The 22,628-nt window shown below is 40.9% G+C and overlaps 1 protein-coding gene across 4 annotated transcripts in view; it reads right to left on the bottom strand.

The window, feature by feature from the left end:
* The window catches only part of AGO2 (argonaute RISC catalytic component 2), a 51,357-nt gene that overhangs the window by 5,011 nt on the left and 23,718 nt on the right, over positions 1–22,628 (bottom strand). For 3 of the 4 annotated variants that reach the window (XM_081874140.1, XM_081874141.1, XM_081874142.1), the window contains 10 exons: positions 21,617–21,739; positions 20,824–20,957; positions 19,489–19,673; positions 17,988–18,147; positions 16,618–16,708; positions 15,155–15,349; positions 13,698–13,832; positions 13,355–13,456; positions 11,849–12,048; positions 1,787–10,815 (listed from right to left, as the gene is read on the bottom strand). In XM_081874140.1, coding sequence (XP_081730266.1) covers positions 10,707–10,815; positions 11,849–12,048; positions 13,355–13,456; positions 13,698–13,832; positions 15,155–15,349; positions 16,618–16,708; positions 17,988–18,147; positions 19,489–19,673; positions 20,824–20,957; positions 21,617–21,739 — 1,434 coding nt within the window. In that variant the 3' untranslated portion in view covers positions 1,787–10,706. Of the gene's footprint in view, positions 1–1,786; positions 10,816–11,848; positions 12,049–13,354; positions 13,457–13,697; positions 13,833–15,154; positions 15,350–16,617; positions 16,709–17,987; positions 18,148–19,488; positions 19,674–20,823; positions 20,958–21,616; positions 21,740–22,628 lie in introns of those variants that run through there. The other variant, XR_014159493.1, reaches the window with a different exon arrangement.

Raw genomic sequence — 22,628 nt, 5'->3', positions numbered from 1 at the left:
GATTTTGGACAAATTTGATACATTTGTTAAGGCTTAAGTTAAAGAAACCACATCGCATCAAGCAAGCATGTAACTAAAACTGCTTAAGGTACATACACTGCATAAAATGCTAATTATCCTACATTGAGTTTTTATAGATGAATGTATAGAATGAAGTATACTCTCTATAATATATATATAAAATGAAATGGAAACTCTACAGCATTACTAATGGGTAGAAATAATTTTTTTAAGTTTTCCTCAAGTGCTAATTTTATATTTCTGTATATCCTGGAAGCCTGGAACATTGCAACAGAGAGGCAGCAAAAGGATGTAAACTATTTCTATTTAGTACCATTATGAAATAAGGCCCTTCACTAATCTCTCTCATTAGCTAATCGGTTTTTTTCAACAATGTATTTTGTTTCTTCCTTCTTGGCAAATGAAATATGTACGATAATGGTGTTCCTAGGCAATTATTCCCTCAGCGGGTAGGATCCAGACCCAAGTTTGCTGAACTTGGGTGCCACCGCCAAGTTATTATTACTATTCATTACTGCATTTATGTCCCGTCTTTTTGTCCAAGGAGGTGTGCTTGGTTCGCCACATTTAACCCCCACAGCAACCCTGTGAGGTAGGTTAGGCTGAGAGAAGACCGTGACTGGCCCAAGGTCACCCAGTTAGCTTCATGGCCGAGTGGCGATTTGAACCCTGGTCTCCCAGGTCCTAGTTCGGCACTCTTAACCACGACACCACACTGGATCTCAAGTTAATACTGGGTTAAGTCCCATTGATTTCAGTGAAGTAACTTAAGTCTGGGTCCAAGAAACATTAGTAAATTTAAAAAGTACTACAACTGCTTGAACTAAACTACAGGTTAAAATTAATCCCAGGAGATGTAAGTTAAATCTGAAGTGTGCCAAAGCTTTTTAAGACCAGATTACACCATAAACCCTGACCATCCTAACTTCCTACCTCCAACCTTCATGGTGCAAAACACTCTCAGTCTATTTTACTATTGCGGATTAATAGCCATTGGTCATAATAATCGCTTGCTAGAAACTGAGTGGCAAGTCTCAGTTGACCATGCGGGGGCACACTCAGCAAAGGAGCACAGCCCACTGCAACACCAACCCTACGATAAGTGGGTGTTCAAGATGTACAGTACACCTAAAATAAAACCCTGTGTAAAGCAAGGAAGCTGTGGCTTTTGCAGCACACAGGGAAAAATGAAGAAGGAAAAGCTTCAGTCAGCACACATCCTGAGGAAAGCATGGCGTTACCAACAGTTTGTGCAATGGACTTGGTAGAAAATGGGAGGTAAGGAAAGTAACGTTACTATGCAGTCTGTCTCCCCATATCCTTTTGCCGCTTAAAAAGAACTGAAAAGGTGCCCGCAATACTGCCATCTCATCATAATCAGAGGTAGTTTTATTGTTTCGTTTTGTTTTTAAAGGAGAGCAACGGGCCCAAATTCTTTCCCCAAGAAGTATTTCTTCCCTGGTTGTAATCTTGAGAAATTCACAGAACCGAGAAAGGTGACAGCTATTTGCATGCACTGTTCTTAAAACTCTCTATAGAAAAATCTGCCGTGAATTCGGAGATCTCTCATATCTAGGCTCACTCCAGAGGCAGCAGCAAAATTGTTCTTCTCTTCCAGACTGAGAATCAAAGTGTCACATATCTGAAGCAACAAGCTCACTCTTTTAAGGATATCCTTAATGTGGGATAAAAGTTACTACACCCTTGTGCTCCTTATGGAGTTTTGCCATATTTTCAACAGCTGACGGGAAAGGCGGGGGGGGGGTTGCATTGTAAAGTAGTATTTAAAGTAGGATAGTTCCCGTTTGACAATTTGGTTGCTTCAGCAGATTTCAGCAGGTTTTCAGGAACTTAAATCATAACCCTTGTTAAAAGTCTCTAGCCCTCAGCGTCATAAAGCCTTATGAACACTTCTCTCAGCCTTTAAGTGGTTGAATGGACAAATAACATCAAATTCTGGCAATTTAGCAGTAGCACCCTTCTTCCCCAAGGTTAAGCCCTCTCTTGTAATTCAGGGTCAGTACAGATGCCATGCTGGTTCCCTTAAAACCATGGTTTGGCAACATGCGTAAGAGCCTAAAGGTCCATCGACACCAGTATCCCGTTTCCTGATGGCTCAGGTGCCTTCAGGAACTCCACCAGTTTCAGATGGCAGTGGAGAAGGGGCAGAGAAAGAAACAGGCTTCAGTGTGCAAGCCAGTGTTTCCCAACCTATGGGTCATGAACCACAAGAGTCGCAAAGCCTGTGCAAACAAGACACAGGCTTTATAAGTAAGCCCAAAATAAATATTGTTAGTAACCTTTAACTGGCATGATGAATGCCTCCTGCAACTTTTCATTTCGTTGGCATATCATGGACGCTTGTGGCAATAAATTTAGGAGTCACCACACCAAATAAATTCAGAGTTGTGAGTCACCGTATCAAAAGAATCACTGGTGTAGGCTACACCTCAGTGGCTGACCACACATTTTGCATGCAACCCCCCCCCCCCGGTTCAGTTCCTGGCATTGCTAAATAGAATTGGTGGACTCCTGCTAGAAAACCCTGCAGAGCTGCTGCTAATCAGCCTAGGCAGACAATATTGAACTAAGTAGACCAATGGTCTGTCCATTTTAAGGTAGCTTCCTACATTCCACACACCCAAGTAGGCTCTGAGATTGTGCTATTTGAACTGCCATCTTCCTTTTGCCACGTGACAACCCACTTTTGAAACTCCAGGGAACATTCAAGCACAAACTGTGATACGGGACAGCAGGGTCTGTTGCTCAAAGACAATCCCCAAGGGATTCACATAGCTCTATGGATCTCAGGCTTCAAAGGATGGGAAAAATTATGAACAGATCTGTTTGCAAACTACTGGTGAACATGACTATTGAATAGTACAAGCACTGTTACTCTCCTGAACGATGAAACATATGATGACTTGCATTAACTATCAAGTAAGTAAGTAAGTTATGGATAACAGCCCTATGACATATCCAGTGACAATCTTGATAACAATATGTGTATGTATAAATGAGCACAATGAATTTGCTCGTCAGAATAATATTATGATTACAAGACAGCTTTCTACAGTTTAGTTTGAGATAAAAGCACCTTATTTGCACTCACTTCAAGATCTTGGGTGTGACCAAATTCTCATACCGTGAAACAGAACACACTCATAATATAAAACATTCAAGAATATATATATATATTTGCACATTTAGAGTTTATATAAGTTAGTGACTTGTGTAGGGAAAAATAGCATCTTGAAGTTCGAAGAAAAAATACCTAAATAGAATCTCAAAAATATTCAACACATAATGTCGTCCTAGGTTCAAAATAAGTTTAAAGCACCTTCATGTCACCCTCTGTTAAAACAAGAGACCTTATATATTATTTTACATATGTGTGCACATCTGGATTCATAGCTGGTATGCACGAGAGAACTTGGGACTTGTGTTTTCAAATGGCAAGCCCTCATATGCAAAAGAAGCAAACCTCAGCTGAAGCAAAAACGGGAATCTTATCATTAGCCTGTGATATGGAATAAGGGCCTGCCATTTAAAGGGAGGAAGTACATGCCCAAGTCCCTAGGGGGTAGCTTTTTAGATCCTGGCCAAACATCCCATGCACAACCATGCTCCTACACCTAAGGCATTCAAACATTTCTTATTGGAAACAACAGTTGGGGGGGGGGTTGCAAATACAGGGTAAAAGTGGACCCGTCCATGATATCACTGCAATTCTTCAAGCCATGTTAAATTCATTAAAAACAACAACTTTCTTCTTTGCAAAGTAGGCAGCATCCTGTGGGTTCTATCCAGACCGCTTGCTCTGATAAAGGATGCTATAAGAACCCGTATGGCACTTGGCTTCTCGGATTAGAAGCCAGTAAGTTCATAGCGACTCAGGTCCTTTGGTGAATTTTGGCTACTCTCAGTAATGTTAAATCACATCTCAAAAAAAAAGGGGGGGGACAGGATATATTCTAATCTCTTTCAAAGTATGAAGGAGGTAGTCTTTAAACTGTACCAGCTTACTAGTTGAAGAGTCCTCTGCTGCAATCTGGCCATGCCGTTTTAATTCTATGACAATACTTCAGGGATCATCATGGAAAGAAGCGACATTTAAGTAGGGTGGAGTCAGGTACACAGCAGGCCAAATGAACAGGCTTAACATGGGGTGGGAGGGCTGAAATAACTTCACAAACAGGGCAGGGGCTTCTCTGTCTGCTTTGAGCGTGCCAAAGGGTAGTTCAACAGAAGTCAGAGCCAATTACTAACAGGTACATTTGCAGCCCAAAGAATAAGTGGCTACAGAAAGATCAATTCACAAATCACAAGCTATCCATTTGGGCTGCCCGTTTAATTAGTATGGAGAATTCATACAAGGTTGAGTGAGAAAAGCTCCATCAGGTAAGCAGCCCTATGGCACAGAATGAAGCCCAAGCCCACGTTTTGCCCTCTGTCCAATGGTTTCACATAGCCGCTGCAACAGTTTGGCTGAGCCCAAAGCCACGTTAGAGCAGCCAAACGAATCAGGTGCTGAGGTTCTCCACCCGTCATTTTTCTTGGCACATCTCCCGATCTGCATTTTTTGTAACCAGACAGCATGGCCGACTGGTCAAAAAAGGCAGTGATAAAACTGCAGGGCAGAGAGCTATGTATAACTGATTATACCAGTGCATAAAATCCGGGGGGGGGGGTGTACATATTTTGCAAGCAAAGTGCATTTTGGAAAGGGACAAAAAAAATGAAGCTATGGAGTGAAAGCAGACAAAACTTCACTAAGATATATAAAGCAAATTTAGCAAACTGTCCTTCAAGGATTTGTTGGCTACATACAAATGGATAAAATGCAGAAACTAAATATGAGCCTTTATGTTCCTCTCTTAATACTGTAAAATCAGACACTCACTCTAGAAATACAACAATGAATGTGACAATTTCTCCCTTGTCTCATCCTAACGCTATGTACAGTATTGTTCCAATAGCTACAGCAGATGCAAACAGAAAACCCTTTACAGTAAAAAAAAAAAATAATAATCAAAAAAAAAAAAGATCAGTGCAATTACATCCTGCTTGAGTTTTTCCTAGAAATGATGGCCTGGATGCTTTTAGAAGCAAATTGTCAGTGACTACAAATGCAAAAGAAAGATATAATGCATGGTCTCATATGCATGGATCTTAGCCAGTGCCATTTCGAAATGAACAAAGCTACCAAACAAAAATAACTGCTTTTGGAGAAACGAATTGTAACACATAACTTTAATCTACTACTGCTACCTACAAGTGACAACGTTTACATTCTTTTCCTTAGGCAGAAAGACCTTATGGCTTAAGTAATGTCACAGGAGTTGTTCTCTGGGTTATATCACATGTGGCAAGATTTCTACCTACAACCCCTAAAGCGAAGGACCAAAATCTCGTCCCAAAGTGTCAGTGGTCACAGGTGATGTGAAAGACCTGAGACCCTGAAGACCTGTTCCAGACTCGGTGACAATGAGCTACATGGACTACTGATCCGTCTGAACTGGTAATAAGGCAGATTCCAACTATACCGCAGAACTGAATATGGGACATGGGACTATGAAGCATTGCTAAGATCTAGTTCATTTCTCAAGGGGGTGGGGAGAGACGACACTGACTTCAAGAGATAAGGCCTGGCGCTCCTATTGTGTGCTTGCATATAACTGGATACTTCCAATCCCACCGGTTCTCGATAACTGTTTTTCAGCTCCGTGGGTGGCGGCCTTAGACAAATATATATATATGTCAGGTTGGTAGGCAACCCAATCCCATATCCAACAACCTAGATCAGAAAGAGTGAAGACTCATAGAACTATCTCCAAGAAATTGGAGCTATTAAGATGCTACCATAGCCCAACAGTCTACATGATGCTTCAGATGTTGTTGAGCTCCCATCATCTCAAGCTCCTGGTTATACTAGCTGGGAGCTGGAGTTCAACAACACGCAGAAGGCACTAACTACGCTGGCTCCTCCTAACTTATGCAATCTTTTTTACCTACCTGACTGCTACATGTTATCTGAATTTTAGGTACAGGCAGAAGCAACTCAAATAACACAGGTAATCTCCAGCATGTGCAAAGCTGAGGAGGAACAGGAGAGAGGGTGTTGTGAGAATTCCCATCTCCCCTGAACAAACCCATCACAGCTCAACTTGAAGTTGCCACACGCAGCCACACAAGATGTCCTTACAAGTCAAGACTAGCAACACACACACACCCCTTGGCAAGTTTTTAGATGTGAATTATTCCAGTGCTCTAGCCATTGTTATAATAAAAGTCAGTCAACAACACAGCTTCAAATGTGCTGCATATCCCAATCAAGTCAGCACCAGAACAGTAATGAAAGCTAGGCAGGGGCTTGGTTGCGCCTGTGCTCAAGACCCAAAGCTGAGGAGGAGAGGCAAAGAACTTGGCTGGGCCCAATACATGATCTAACGTCAGTAACAACTCCAAAATGTGGTGTGGGGAGGAGATCTGGCCATGGCTGGCTCTGTCTCTCACTCCTGTTGTCATTTATCTCCGGCCGACAACCTCTGAGCAAGCAAGGGGCAACAATGCCAATCCTCATATGCTCCAGAAGGCATCCATGTTCTCTGCATCAAGAATGCATATTTTTAAAAGGCACAAGAGACCAATTATAGTGTGTTTTGCTTTTTCAGATAAAATGGCTTCAGTTATCATTGCTGGTTCATTGGTTTGCGCTCTGAAACAGAAGCAATTCCATTGGTTGCTGCTTTCTTCTTTTTTTACATCCCAATACTGCTAAAATTGTAAAGCAAACAAAAGCAAATAAAAATAGAAAACTTGCACACTTGAATTCTATAGGGTGTTTCTACCACCCCTCAAATCTTCCCACGATAGGAGGTTCCTTACTTGGCAACATGAAATTGACAGCAAAGCAACTGGTTTTGCTAGGGCTGAGATGTCAGCCCCTTGTTCTTCTTTTTTGAGACGTTACAGGAATTTATAAGCATCAAACAGGCAATAGCACAGATAAGAGAAGTGAGGGGGAACCTGCAGTCCAACAACATCTGAAGGGCCACAACTCCCGTCCTCCCCAACCATTGTCCAGCTAGCTGGGTCTGATGGGAACTGTATTACGACAACATCCAGATTGCTATATGTTCCCCATCCCTAGCACAGATACACATCCAGCAGAGTCTAATCCTTACAGGTGAAGTTTGAGAAAGGACTGCAGCATTTACAGGCAATGCAACTCTGAAACGCCTGTTTGGCTACAACTGAGTGCTAATGCCATTTTAAAAAAACAATTATGGAGGTCAATCAGACCCAGTTTTCTCTGCTTGTGAAAAGGGAACAACTTTTTAAAAAAGGAGAAAAAGAAGCCAAATTCCTAACAGAACCAGTTTTATTACAAATTGATTCCAACAATAAGTAGATAAAATTTAAAAGCACTTCCAGGTATATGACACAACCCTGGACTCCCCTCAGTTTTTTTGTAAACTATTCTCCTTTGTTCTCATGGAGAATATTTTGGATAAAAGTGTATGAAATCATTCACCTGAGATATTGCTGTGCTTTCAAGAGTCATTGTAGTAAACAGCTGTGTAGAAAGATGTATTCTTTGTTTCAAATTGGAGTTTTGGTTTATGCATATATTATAAAAAGCAGTTCCTGTGCATAATCAGAGTGCCCTATATTTTCAAAGTGCATTGTCAATTGTTCAAAAACGAGCTTTACAACCCCTCCCCCCGATGCTGAATCTTGCTAGACACTAGTTCACCATGAAAGGAAAAAAGCCTTTAAAAAAAATAATACAGTATACAATATTAAAAGAAAGAAAACAACATGCATTTATCCTTTCTGCCACACAATGATATCTAACTTTCAGAAAACGACCATATTCCTTCTACACAGGTAGATACTCACATGAAATTGCTGCACATGCCAGTGACAACATTAATTCTTTGGAGAAGGGTCTACACAAGCCCAGGCAACAATTGTGGACATGCGTCTGCAGTCTGAGAGTGCTGATTCAATGAAGATAATGGAAATGGAAGAAATAAAAAGAACTAAGTGACTGCCAGCTAGCACCTAGAAGATAGCCGCTACTATTTTAGCTTGTTGCTAGTTAACAGCAGCTGTGGGAAAGAGCTCTTTGCATTGACTTGACCACCCAGTTCTGGATAGGAAGACAAGGAAAATTCTGCCATCTTGGCCCACCTCTTTCTGCCTGATGTAGCTTCAAGATGACAGAGAAACAAGGAAATAATGAATTACTGCCACCTTATGTGCCAGCCTAGGACAGAACTAGCTTAGATTAGCTTTTAGAACCAGCTCGTTCACCAACTGAACAGTGGTGAACCCCAAATATCTCATTCACATTTCAATCGCTTCCCTAACGCAAGCTGGAAAGTGCAACAAATCCAGGAAGAAAAAGGTAAGATGCTTTAAATTCAAGGAGGAGATGTTGCAATCTGCTTTTCACAGCAGAATGACAGAGCCCCTGACTGGGTCCTGTTTTTCTTGAAACAATCAAGCTGCTGGAACTGCAGTGTCCAGAATTTTAACACACACACACTTTAAACAAAAGAAACCATGACATACTCATGCCTCAAAAGCCTGTCTGTTGTTCCAGCAGATCTGTTTGGCATTATGAGGCACTGCTTACTAGGTGCAGACTTTAACTGATGTACAGCATAAATTAGATTCCTAAAATTTAATAGGCAACAACAACAAAAATTGAGCACTCTGTTGCCCAGGCATCAACTATCAGTTCTATAATACCGTAACAACCTTAGCACAGCCTGATCCCATTTCCCCCACTTCTTGAATAGAGAAATGGGAACAAATCTTGCAAAACAGCTGTTCTGCTGTTCAGAAGAGAGAGAAAAAACAAATCCGAATGAATCTTAAGATGGTTTTACAAGCATAAAAAGTACTTAACACTGACTTGATGTGTTTAGCTCTTTTCTTTCTTTTTGTAAACTCCAGCAAGGTCAGATTAGGAGGGAAATTTCCTGGGCTTTCTTCGACAGTATCTTAGTAGTGTTCCTGTTGCCATCATTAGTGCAATGGTATTTGTCGTTAGTCACCTATATGAATCTTGTGCAAATGTACAGAAGCTTTTATTTTAAGTAGGTCTCTGCTTGAATTAATGCTCCTCCAAAGAGAATGGCAAACCTCCCCCACCTCTTTCTATTCATGTTTCGCAAAACAGTTGACACTTCACTGCCCAAGTACACACCAGATCTCTTTCCTTTCACTTCTCTGTCTCAGATGATCGAACAGGAAAGTAATTTTTTTGTGCTTGAATGAATCAAGAACTGTTCCTTCATGCCTAAACCACTGAGTGTTAGATCTACTGAGCTGGATGAGCTCAGCAAGCCCTTCCAAATATAAGCTAAATAAAACGATATATACACCAGGTAAATCTCTCAACCCTGCCTTGTTTAGTCAGTTGCATATTCCTGCTTTTGAAAGGTGCAATACACCAAGCATTGCTACAGCCTCTCCTCTATTCATTTCAAAGAGATGTGGGTAAAGCACCACACACAAGGCCTGTTGAAATGAATAGAGAACTTGCAAAAGCTACGGTTGGTGAATTCCAGCCCAAATCACTAGTGTCCCCATGATAAACTTCTCATCTCAAATCCAAAGCATTCCTGAATTTATGATATGTTAACAGAAGTAAGTTGAGCTGATCACTCCTTAGTAAATAAAAATAAATAGCATCTAGTCTATCATGTTAATACTGTGAACATATATAATTTTTACATTAATTCAAACACAACAGTGAAAAAGATTGTACTGTATCACCACAGACCCGTATTCTTTAGAAAAGCTTTGGAAAATTAAGTGTCACAGTCCTATAGGACAAACTCCATGATTAGTAATCAAAATGGATTTTTTTTCTAAGGAAAAAAAAATACATTTTTAATGGCACGCTTTGCTAATCTTTCAATGGACCTAATAAAATGTATAATAAACTCCTTTTTCTTCCTGAAATAATTCCATTATTCATTCTACGAAAAACTTAAAACAGCACAATGAGAGACATTCAAGAACTTCAAAAAATACTTTTTTGCCCATAGACCCCCACAGACTGTTCATCTAGAAGACAGCAAGGGGCAAACCAAGATTCTCCCCTTTTGCATCTCAATACTAAACCATTTGTGAATGCATCCAAAATGACTGAGGATTTAAATGGCACCGAATTAGCACTTCATTTTCTTTTCAGGAATAAAAGCAAAATTCATAGGTTTTTCACCAACCCATTAAGCCTGATCTTAATTGGGTATTTTCAGATTAGTTACAAACAAGTATATCTGTAGAAAGGCATAACTAAATGAAAAGTGTTGTTTTTAGCCCTGAGATCACAGCTCTAGATTTAGTTACAAAAGGTGGGTTTTGATTTCTTTCTTTTTTGTTCCTTTCTTCCTGACAAGCAGCTTCTGATTTTGGCAAATCCAAACTTCTAATAGCTGTGCAATTTTGTACAGGTCTGCAGTTTGCAATCAAGTCTGAAATTCCGGACGGAAGGCTTCCTTGCAAATGAAAAAAACAATACTAAAAATTAAAACCTAATAAAATTATGATGCATCACTCATTGCTGGCTGTCGCTGTAGCTGGGGCAACTGTTGGTCTAAGTGCAGCTGGTCTCCTGTGAATCCAACTTGGAACTGAGTTACTTAAAGCACTGCAACATGTCAAGCGAAGTACATGGTGCGCAATGTATCTTGATGAACCTGAACGGCTTTTGCAAGTGCTTGATGATCTCTGCCATTGCTCTGACCAGATGTATGACTCCCTTCGGCACTAGAAGATAAGAGGGGGGAGAGGAAAGACAAAACTCACTTTATTTATCTACCCTGAAATAATTTTCCACTCAAGGCAATTCTGATGTTTCTAAACAGTGTATTCAGTTCGTATCAGAGCATCTTTTAAAAATTAAAAAGCATGCACTCTACAAGAAATCTAGCACACTTAGGGCCCATTATTAAGCCAAACTCGTTTCCCTGAGCAAGGGAAAATTACAGGCAACTCCAACTAGAGAATCAAAAATCTCCAATCAGCACCAGTTCACTATGCTAAAACAAAATGGTTCTTGGTCTGGTACATCTGCTGTAGGAATACTGCTAAACTTGAGACATCCCAAAACCGTAACAAGGTTTGAGTGTGAAAGGACCCAGAAATCAAAGATGTAAGCACAGATACACATATACACACACAATAATATAACCCCTTTAAAAAGTTTCAGTTACTCATTGGTACTTACTTCTGTAAAGCTATGTATAGGATCGCACTGTTATTTGATTATCTATTCTCTATACCATCCTACTATCCTAGCCATGGTTGTTTGAAGATACAATTATCTTCCTATATTGATGGGATTTTTATCTGGATTTATTTTATGTTTATCTAATTTTTAATTTAATCTGTTGTTCACTGCTTCGTGTGTAGAAAAGCAATAAATGAATACATTTTAATAACGATGAATGACAATTTGAATGTCTCTACATAAAAATTGTGATTCATTGTTATTATTCATCACAAGAAAGTGAGCTAGAAAATACTTTCATGGAGCTAGGTAAAGGTAGAGGGACCCCTGACCATTAGGTCCAGTCGTGGCCGACTCCGGGGTTGCAGCGCTCATCTCACTTTATTGCCCGAGGGAGCCGGTGTACAGCTTCCAGGTCATGTGGCCAGCATGACTAAGCCGCTTCTGGTGAACCAGAGCAGCGCATGGAAGTGCCGTGGAGCTAGAAGAAGCAAATTATACAGCCTCCGGGCAATCTACACACAGACTTGCACTCTGCCCATTTCCATCAGTCCCAAGCAAGTTTCTCACCTATCATGTTCTTTATCCACCAGATGATACCTGGCTCTGAAGGCAACCAGGTGTGCATAGTATGCTGGTGCAGGGATTGAAACAGAACGAGTACAGCGTACATATGTATGACACAGTTGGTAGGTAAGGATTTGAAGCTCATCTGAAGAGAAACGATTGTCATCCCAGAGAACGTGATAATGAGATGGCCTGCTTGTCCCCTGAAAAGAGCACAAAGAAGCAGAGGTTTTCTCCTTCAACATTCAAGACCTAAATGGACTGAACACACCACACTGAATTTCTGTAAGCTATCCTATGAATAAATATAAAATATATCTATATAGATATACATAGATATATATGAAATAATTCCTTTCATTTGAAGGAACCTATGAGTTTCATTCAAACCCTGCCCAGAAGCTTAGCTATGATTTGTTTATTGCCAACAAGTCACAATCTGAAAAGCCATGCTTTGTTGTTGGCTAACAAATCTTGGTTTGTTTTAGCTATGGCATGTTAGGTGCAAACCTGGAACACTTTTATAACCAGAATTTGGCCACCTCACCTCAGACCATCACCAAGTTACAAAGGCACAAGGCAAGAGCAGCTGGAAAACAAACCAGGCTGTGGAGAACCAAGCCATGGTTTGCTTGATCGTCTTTGCGATAGTTCTAGGTTAACTCGTGGTTTGTTAAAACAAGCCACGGCTTAGTATTAAATGAAACCAGGCCAATCTTAGTACAAACCTATTGTTGTTGTTGGACAAAGAGAGGTGCCCAAGACAGAGGAAGCTCAAAAGAGGTTTGACACATGCTGGGCTATAAGAAAAAGATTAAGTGAAGATAACTTGGTTCATCCCACTTTTGGAGTGTGCACCAATTCAGATTTGCTAGTTTAGGGGTTGCCGCAAGCTTTTTGGACCAGTGGGCACATTTTGGAATTTTGATTTTGAGAGAGTACTGGAGGCACCAATCACAAAACAGCTGCTATGGTAACATGGAATCCCTTCAAGATTTCTTTTTTAAAAATGTTTCTTTTTATACTTTCTAAACATTTCATGAACCCCTTTTTCCCATAATTTTAAATTTATTCTCATATAATATACCATTTATTTATTTGGAAAATTTATAAACCACTTACTAAAAATAAAATAAGAATCTCCAAGTGGTACACACGTTCAATTATATATGAAATATAACTAAAATATACAAACCAATTAAAAACAAACGTACATAAAACAATGGTTTTAAAATAAAACATTTAAAACAAATGTAACTCAATGATGCATCTGGACAGGCTTGCTGAAACAGAGGTTTTCCGCAAGCATCTAAAACAGCACACAGTGAAAGCAGCTGCCTAATATCAATAGACAGGGAGTTCCAGAGCACAGGGGCTGCCAGACTAAGGGTATGTGGTACAAGGAAGAATAAATAATAAATCTAGGACACAAACAGCTAAAACGCACAGGAGACAAAATAGTCATAACACAATTGGTCCACAGAATGAGATGACACATTAAGAATATACCTGAATACCAGCATGACTACACAGATAGAAGTCAAACTCTGAAGGGTGGGTGATTTTTGTGTCCACTGTTGTACCTGCTGGAATGTTTCCACTTTTCCCGACCTGTGCAAACAAAAAATAATGAGACTTAAGCTTTTGTTTCTTCTCGTCTGTACTATGAAGCTGCAATAGAGGAGCAAGCAAATGTGCATTTGCTTAAAAGGTTGTTTAGATGCTACAGTATAAATGGTTGATGACTGTTTCTCTTTTACGATCGGCTTCTGCTAGATGGGGCTGGGCTACTTATTTCAACACCCGCAGGCTGTTGCTTATTGTCCGCCTCTTTACAAAATGTGATACCCACCCTTTCATTTTTGTCTGTACAGAAGAGTCTGGTGTGATGCCTTTTCTGCACAACAATGAATGTGATTCCAGGCTGGTAGTCTTTTTCTAGCTTAATACATGCTTCTCTGATAGCCAGCAATTCATGATGGAGGACCTACAGGAATAAAAGGGGGGGTGCAGGAAATCTAACATTCTGAAATGTCACAAACATATAGACACTAGTAGGAAAATGCATTTTTTTAAAAAAATCTGACTGTTTACATTTTCAGAGCTTGCTTCAGGTATTTCCCCTGCAGCAGAACAGGTGATCTTAAGACCTATCCTACATTCTTCACTTAATGAGATTAAACAAGATTGTTGAGAACTTGGAAGAAGATCAACATTATAATAAAAACCTGTATAGGTCCAGGCATGCTGCGGCGTTTGGCAAACACCACATTTTCCAGTGCTGTTAATCAGCAACATATAGACTTTTAAATCTAAGGTTCAGACAACACTGAAATGAAAGGTTTAAGGATAGAGAGCGAGGGCCACAGACCTTGCCTGCACCCTTCTCTTTTGCAAATTCCCCCAGCCCCTTTCTGTCCAATTGCAGCATTATACAAGCGTTTGGGGTACCCTCCCAAACTAATTTTGAGAACCCAGCTTTAAAAAAGCTTTCATATACATATACAAACCCCAGAGAGATACCATCATAGCTGCAACAAGAACCCACAACTTACGAGGGGGTAAAATTCTGGGGATTGTGGCTAAAGCCAAAATAGGCAAAACCCATCGGATTCAATGGTGGGTGGGAATGGTTTTCCTGGAACCCCACACCTTCTCAACCCCTTTTTCTTCTTTTTATTATTTTTTAAAATAGCCATACATGTAAAGCTGAATGAACACAAGTTGCAGGTTTTACGTATTCAAATAGCTCTGTTAAGGACTGATCCTATTATAATTTCAAGATTTTTGTGCTGGGGCACTCGGTGACTTTTATTCTTACAAACAGGTGTGTCTGGGATCAACATTCCTTGGCTCAGTGGTCAGCCATTATCTGTGGTCTGCACTAAGCCCCTCCCCCCTTTCCCGAGTCTCTGGCTCTTGCCAGAGAGGAGAAGAAACAAGCAGTGAGAGACTCATGTTGTCTTCTGCAGAATAAAAGGGAGAGGGCTCTTCTATCAGCTCACACCAGGCAACATTATGGATGGGGACTTCTGCCTCTTCTTCAGAGCACAACACGATACCACCATTTTGATGGAGTGTTGGACAACAGCCTTGGACCTGCCACACTTGCTCAGCCTAATCTACCTCACAAAGTTCTTGTGAGGGGAAGGAGCTACCCTCAAAGTCCTTCAAAGAAGGGTGGAAATACAAATGTAAGAAATAACCATGCATCAACAAAAGCCATCTATGCAACCCTTCCTAAAACAATGCTATACAAAGTACACAGCAAAATGTAAATATCAAAAGCGTATGTGGGGGGAAGATAACCTGTTGGAATTGCCCCTCAGAAACACCATCTCTGTAGAAAATAATCCGAGTTGGTTTGAATCGGGTTGATTTGTAGAACTGAATGAGCAGCTCCCTGACCATGGCAGCCAAGTCTTGGATGATCTCTTGGCGGTGCTGCTGGACTCTCACAGTGGCACAGTATCGATTAGGGTGGGCATCCATACTACCTACAACCTGTTAGAGAACAAGAGAGTTGTTTTGAGCTGGTTCATTTAAGAATATGGGGTAGAAACAGGAGTTACCTCATATCCCTTTTCCAAGCAAGTATTCCAAGATCTTTAATCGTTCTAAAAGAGGCATTTTACTGAAGTAAACTTCCAATCAGTCTGCTAGGCTATCCTGCGTAGTTACCACCCTCTCCTTACAAGGAGGGAGGCAGATGTTTGTCCAGCAGCATGGTTCCCCACCCCTCTTCCAAAAAAAACCATGCAGACTGGGGTTTTCTATTCCTTCCATGCCTAGAAGAAACAGAGGCTCTGCAACTATCCTGAAGAGAAGAGTTTGGATTTGATATCCAGCTTTATCACTACCCTAAGGAGTGTCAAAGTGGCTAACATTATCCTTTCCCTTCCTCCCCCACAACAAACACTCTGTGAGGTGAGTGAGGCTGAGAGACTTCAGAGAAGTGTGACTGGCCCAAGGTCACCCAGCAGCTGCATGTGGAGGAGCGGGGAATCGAACCCAGTTCACCAGATTACGAGTTCACCGCTCTTAACCACTACACCAAGCTTAATAGTGTCAACAGGTATGGAGAAAGCAGATCTCTCTTTCTCCCTTTTAAAAAAAATACCAGAATTTGGAGACTTAGGCAACTGTAATACTATGACACATTGAATGCAGAGTGATATGATATTTAAGGGGTCTTCGTGAAGTAGGTACATGTACCAGCCCAACAAGCCTGTCACATCCTTAACTCGGCTTTGAGGGCAAGCCACTAATTTACATCCAGTTTTAAAGAACCCACTGTAACCAAGCAAGGGATGTGATATTGAACCTCAAGGCATTATTGTCTCACCTTGCATCTTCACCTGAATCATTTGCATGGGGCAAGAAAAAAGACACATTTGTGAGTCCTGCTTGGGCTCCCTTTCAGTGAAGGAACAATGGACCAGGAGCAGACTAAGCATTGACTACTGCTGTCATTATTCTCCATTTCTCACTTCCTGGCTTGCAAACAGAAACCTCGTCTAAATAGGATTAAACTAGCAGAAGGGAACAGACCCAGAGTCTACAGCCACTCACTACAAATGCATGGGAAAGAAGGGGTCTTGTTTCAGCTCCGAGATGAAACCTTCAAAAAAACCTGCCCCCGACCGGACAGAGAAGATGGCACCACAGTGTTTTGGTCCCTTGCTAATGCAACTACTGAAAAACACTGTATGTACGGGGGGGGGGGGCAGGGGTAGGATATGTTTGATGTGACCAATACACAGTTTACTCACAGCAGCAATGGATGGTTTTTTCCCATCTCCAGCTGGTGGATGAGTGACATCTGCACCCAGGAAAATTACAGGTTGCTGAAATACTGGAGGCCTAGATAATAAATAAAAAAAAAAAATGATACCAAAGAGTCACATAGTAAGTTAACAGTCAGTATGGTTAACCCACCTTTTCTTGTTACAGATAGGTAGCCGTGTTGGTCTGCCATAGTCAAAACAAAACAAATTCCTTCCAGTAGCACCTTAAAGACCAACTAAGTCAGTTCTTGGTATGAGCTTTCGTGTGCATGCACACTTGGTATCTGAAGAAGTGTGCATGCACACGAAAGCTCATACCAAGAACTGACTTAGTTGGTCTTTAAGGTGCTACTGGAAGGAATTTGTTTTGTTTCCACCTTTTCTTGTTCCACAGTGGCATTACCAAAGAGGCAGAATGGGAAATGGCTTTGCGCTAAGCTTCTAAAGGCACTCCAAAGTGGCAAGAATTTGGACTGCTTCCAAGTGCCTCTGGAATGCAGCATGATGTCAAGGGCAAGACCTGCCCTTTCCTCAATTTGGGGTGGGGCAACTACTGAGGCCAACCAAAATTTGTAGACATGCCAATAATACATGTGGATGCAATGTACACCCTTTACACACACACACAACATTGATGGACCTGTTATTCAATAGCTGCTCCCCATTTTAAACTTGGCAAAGGAGAAAAGATTGCTTATCTTTACGAAAGGGACTTATACTTTGGTTCACAAATGCATGTTTCTCTTAATTAGTGGAAAACAAACAGACTTTAAAATGGCATTTCCCATTTAGTCACTCTTTGGGGCATTACCAGATATATATGCTTAATACAGGCAGGACTTATTTTTGCAGCCTCTAAAGATGTGTGCCCAGTTTTGGGTTTTTTTACTCCCCCCATCCCACTATTTCAGCTTGAGACGCACCCAACCCTAGCATGTTTATCATAAATGCAACTCTTAGCAATCCCTCAAGCACAATGCAACAAGATGCAAATTTCTTTCAAGTCTAAACTATGTATTATTTTTCATTTGTTTTATCCTGGCCATCAGGATTCAATGAACAAGGCAACTTTCATTTTGCGCGCACTCTCTCTCTCTCTCTCTCTCTCTCTCTCTCCTCCAGCTACAGAATTAATCAAGCATTATGTGTATCAGATTCCAGGTTTTTAGTTCTCACTATAATATGTTAATTAAAATCTAGCCATGGAAATAAACTTTTTTTAAAAGCAGTCCTACAGGACAAAAAAACTATGCTGCACTGAATATAGCTATTTCTCAGAACATTAGGATGCAATGGATGTGCACATTTATAAACTGTCTACTTACTCAATTGTTTACAGACAGGAAACCCCTTACCTTCCCTGAGGCAGTAAAATGTTATTTACTCCTCCCAGTTTGACATTGATCTTTAAGCACAGATTGGAAAGTGTCTGTGGCGTCGTTCTCTGCACATTTTTCATCTGCACACACTGTGTGGCCATGCCGAGCACAGTATCACCAACACGCTTCACCTCAGCTGCCAAGTGAAAGAGAGATCCAGTCAAGTCACTCTGGCACAGAAGATTATCAGACTATCTCTCGATATGAAAATAACCATACATTAAAATCAGGAAGACCAGAGTGTTTTCTACAGATGTCCCTGTCATCTGATGCAAGTGGGGGGGGGGTGTCTTGGGGTGGGGGTGGGCTTCTCAGTAATGATGGTGTTCCAATTCTGGATGATCGCCCCAAAGAGACTCACCTAGAGTTTACGATCATTATATTTCAACACCAGGTAAAGACATCTTTATTTTCCCTATCTTATTGCTTTACAGATGCTGCTTTAAGATGTACTGTCTTTGTTATTTCACCAGTTTTGCTGCGTTTCTCTCTCTCTCTCTCTCTCTCTCTCTCTCTCTTTTGCAAGCCAACCTGGGATAGTATATAAACACTTATAATAAACAAACAAGCCTTGTATATAACCGTAAAATGCACCATGTTATCAGCTTTCTGTGGAAAAGGGGTATGTGTAAAATAACATATATTAGTCTATGAAATGGGATGTGATTAAAATAATGCTGAGGGTTTCCTTTCCTTTCAAAGAATTATTGTACACTAATGAGCATGTATGCCTATTGCTGTTATTCACCTTTCAAAATAATGATTAGGCAGGTCTCTGACAACCTTTATAGAACGGGCTTCTGATGCTTAGGTGATCTTGACAAAAAGACTGCTCAGCAGCATACACACAGAAGTGAAATACCACACACACATACAAAATTATTTGTATGCCGCCTTTCCAGACTTAAATCCATGCTCAAGGCAGCTTACCACATGAAAAAAGTACATACAAAGGTAACAAAAATTAGTCATAAACAACAAGCACATCAAAAAGCACACAACCAAACTGAACCATTTCCACATGACTTAATCATAAGATGATCTAAATATAAAGATTAATATCAACAACAGCAGCAACAAAAACCCATTTTAAAAAATCCCCTAATTCCTCAGTTCAAGAGTCTGTTTAGCAGCCTCAATTACTGAAGCTGGAGTCAGCCAGGGCCCCACCTTCCCCGGCCAGGTGTGAAATGGCCTGCAAGACAGGGAGCAGCTCTTCCAGGACTCACAGCCAAGATAAACACAAAGCTTTCTTCCCCTGGTGCTTATCATACTACTTCAGAAAAAAAGTGCAAAGCCAAACAGTCAGCATTGCACTGCACACTAGAGAACTACATCAGGCAGTTCCTCTGGGAACAGTATGCTGTTGCATTAAAGGAAATCTGTACAGAAACATCTAGAACACTGTGAAATGCCAAGGCAATAAAAGTTAAATAAATGTAAATAGGTAAGTCAAATGTAACCCCTGTATACTGACCATAAACTGGAGTTTTTCCTGGCAGAATGACTACTACCAGCTGCAATCCGGCGTAAGTGTTTTTTAGATGTCGGAACATTGGTTCCACGCTATCTGCTCCCTGGGCATATTTACAGAAACAGGGCTGACCCTGGATGGGCATTCCTGCATCTCGTGATATCTTCCTCAGTTGTTCTGTGAAGGACCTAAGAATAAAAATGGATCAAGGCACACATTTAAAGGAAAGGAACCTGCACTTGACACTCATTAAAACCAATATAGCCTCGTTGGCTTGAGTGACACTTGAGTGTCTGCAATTTCCATATTTCTGATTATAGAACTCTTCTATTTCCATCCTTGGGGAATCCTCTAAACACTCAGGCCTATATACTGCTGCCAAGCAGATTCATGCCAATTCCTTTCCCTCGCAAAACAGCTACACTCCTACATGCAAGCAGCTGCACATACACTCCAAGGAAATAAGCAGTGTCTATATTCCCAAATACGAGTGCACACTTCAGGTTTCAGGGATCAAAACTCTCCTGACAGTTTATTATCAGTAGTAAATTTGGAGTGGTTTATGAATAAAACTAGTATTTATTTACCAATGTACATGGAACCTTACAGTTTCAGAAGCAAGGGACAAATTCATGTCCAAACACTTTAAGGCTGCAATTCTATGCATAAATGCTTGGAAGTAATAGCCCTAAAGTCAGTAGAAGTCATTTCCAAATTATGGTGCCTAGGTGCGGTCTTTACATTTTTGCAGTTCCCATTTCACACTAGCCAAATGCAACCGTCTAGCCTTAAAAGTATGCAACATTTCTAATACGTATCTGAAGAAGTGTGCATGCACATGAAAGCTTATACCCAGAACAAATTTAGTTGATCTCTAAGGTGCTACTGGACAATTTTTTAGTTGCCAATAAGTAAGTGAATACAGTGGTACCTCAGGTGAATAACTTAATTCGTTCTGGAGGTCCGTTCTTAACCTGAAACTGTTCTTAACCTGAGGTACCACTTTAGCTAATGAGGCCTCCCGCTGCAGTTGTGCCACCGCCACACGATTTCTGTTCTCATCCTGAAGCAAAGTTCTTAACCCGAGGCACTATTTCTGGGTTAGCAGAGTCTGTAACCTGAAGCGTCTGTAACCCGAGGTACCACTGTATTTATTTGTAAGAGATATCTGCTCCCCAATACTTCAATTGTATTAGTTGTATTTCTCACATTTCTGGAGGAGTGCATAGTTCTGCTGTTATGTTCAGAAAAGTAATGACATGCTTAATACTTTCAGAAGCTATGAGAACACGTTCAAAATCACTACCTGAACACGACTTCGATCCCTAACAAACTTACTTAAGGTGTACTTCAGTGCACTGGCGCTGTGGAGCAAAGCAAGCAATTGCCCAGACCTTGATTTCAATTCCAGTGTGAAACTGTTTGTTCCTCATATCCCAAACCCCTTGAACTGGTGTAGCTATTGCTTTGTTCTAGAAAGAGAGAGAAAACATAGTAGTGAGTGGTTTACTGCACGAAATAGCTCTGTGCTGCAATGGCTTTAAATACCTCAGTATTAAAATAGCAAGCCTCTACATTCTGGGGAGACCATTAAAAAAGAAAGTCTTCCACAGTACACCAAGGCATCTTGATCAGTCTCCCCCTTGGCCAGGAGTAAATGCATCCCAGACCCAGAATAAACCATGACTTCCGATCTCTGTATCCTTTTCCCTGCACACAACAAACTACATGTACAATCATCCACGAGCTATATTGGTAACATCAGTGGAAAAGACTGTCAGGGTAACTGCATCTATTGACAATGCATATTTTTCTTGGCCAAATGCTAGAGGGCAGCATTTGAGACTGCAAGATCGTCTACAGTATCACTGGAACAACTCCAAGAGAAAAGTATGTGCAAAAGATTCCCCGCACTGAAACCTCTCCACTGGGAAGAAATAGGGGGACAAGAGAGTAACCCACCCTCCTGTAGATACTCAGAGTATTCACACAGCAGCGTCTGAAAGCCACACACAGTAAAATCTGAAACTGTGGCAAAGTACAGCACTAACCATTATTCAATGTCTTTACATACAAACCGGGGGGGGGGGGGGTGATCACTGCAGATCCCACAGGATCTTGGTTTACATACCCTGCCTCCATAGAGAATTGAAGGAGGCTGTAGGACCCGCCCAGTCACATCCGTCATTTCATCTTTCACCATTATTCCAAATTCACGAACAAAAGGGTCAGTATTAAAACTTGCACTTCGCATCTAGAAACGAAAGATAAACCAATGATGAGACAAATCCTTCATTAAAATACAATACAAAACATCGAATTTGTCTGGATATGGCTCAGAAAACAGAGTGGGAATGAGCAGTTTCTGAGAACTGAGACTGAAGGACAATGTTATATGAATACTTGCTGCTTTTCGTCACTTATTGTTCCCTGGCCTTCAGCCCCTCTTACACTGCTCCACTTTTCTACCATATTCCATACTAAAAAGTTATCAAGCTCTTTGAAAGTCCAAACCTGGGAGGCAGTGTTATGTTTAGTAAATGAACCAAAAATAGATGATTTATGGCAAGACCAGAATGCCTTTTTCTTTTTTGCACACCATTATACAATTATTATTATTATTATTATTATCATCATATTAATATATTATATTATATTATATTATATTATATTATTAAAAACACAATAAAACATCAAGCATTAAAAACTTCCCTAAACAGGGCTGCCTTCAGATGTCTTCTAAAAGTCAGATAATTGTTTATTTCCTTGACATCTGGTGGGAAGGCGTTCCATAGGGCGGGCACCACTACTGAAAAGGTCCTCTGCCTGGTTCCCTGTAACCTCACTTCTCGCAGTGAGGGAACCGCCAGAAGGCCCTCAGAGCTGGACTTCAGTGTCCGGGCTGGACGATGGGGGTGGAGACGCTCCTTCAGGTATACAGTGATAGCTCAGGTTAAGAACTTAATGTGTTCTGGAGGTCCGTTCTTAACCTGAAACTGTTCTTAACCTGAGGTATAACTTTAGCTAATGGGGTCTCCCACTGCTGCTGCTGCTGCGCTGCGGCCGTGCGATTTCTGTTCTCATCCTGGAGCAAAGTTCTTAACCCGAGGTACTATTTCTGGTTAGCGGAGTCTGTAACCTGA

The sequence above is a fragment of the Podarcis erhardii genome (assembly GCF_964252035.2).
Source record: "Podarcis erhardii genome assembly, chromosome: 8".
Lineage (NCBI taxonomy): Eukaryota > Metazoa > Chordata > Lepidosauria > Squamata > Lacertidae > Podarcis > Podarcis erhardii.
This window is presented reverse-complemented; position numbering and strand designations above follow the sequence as displayed.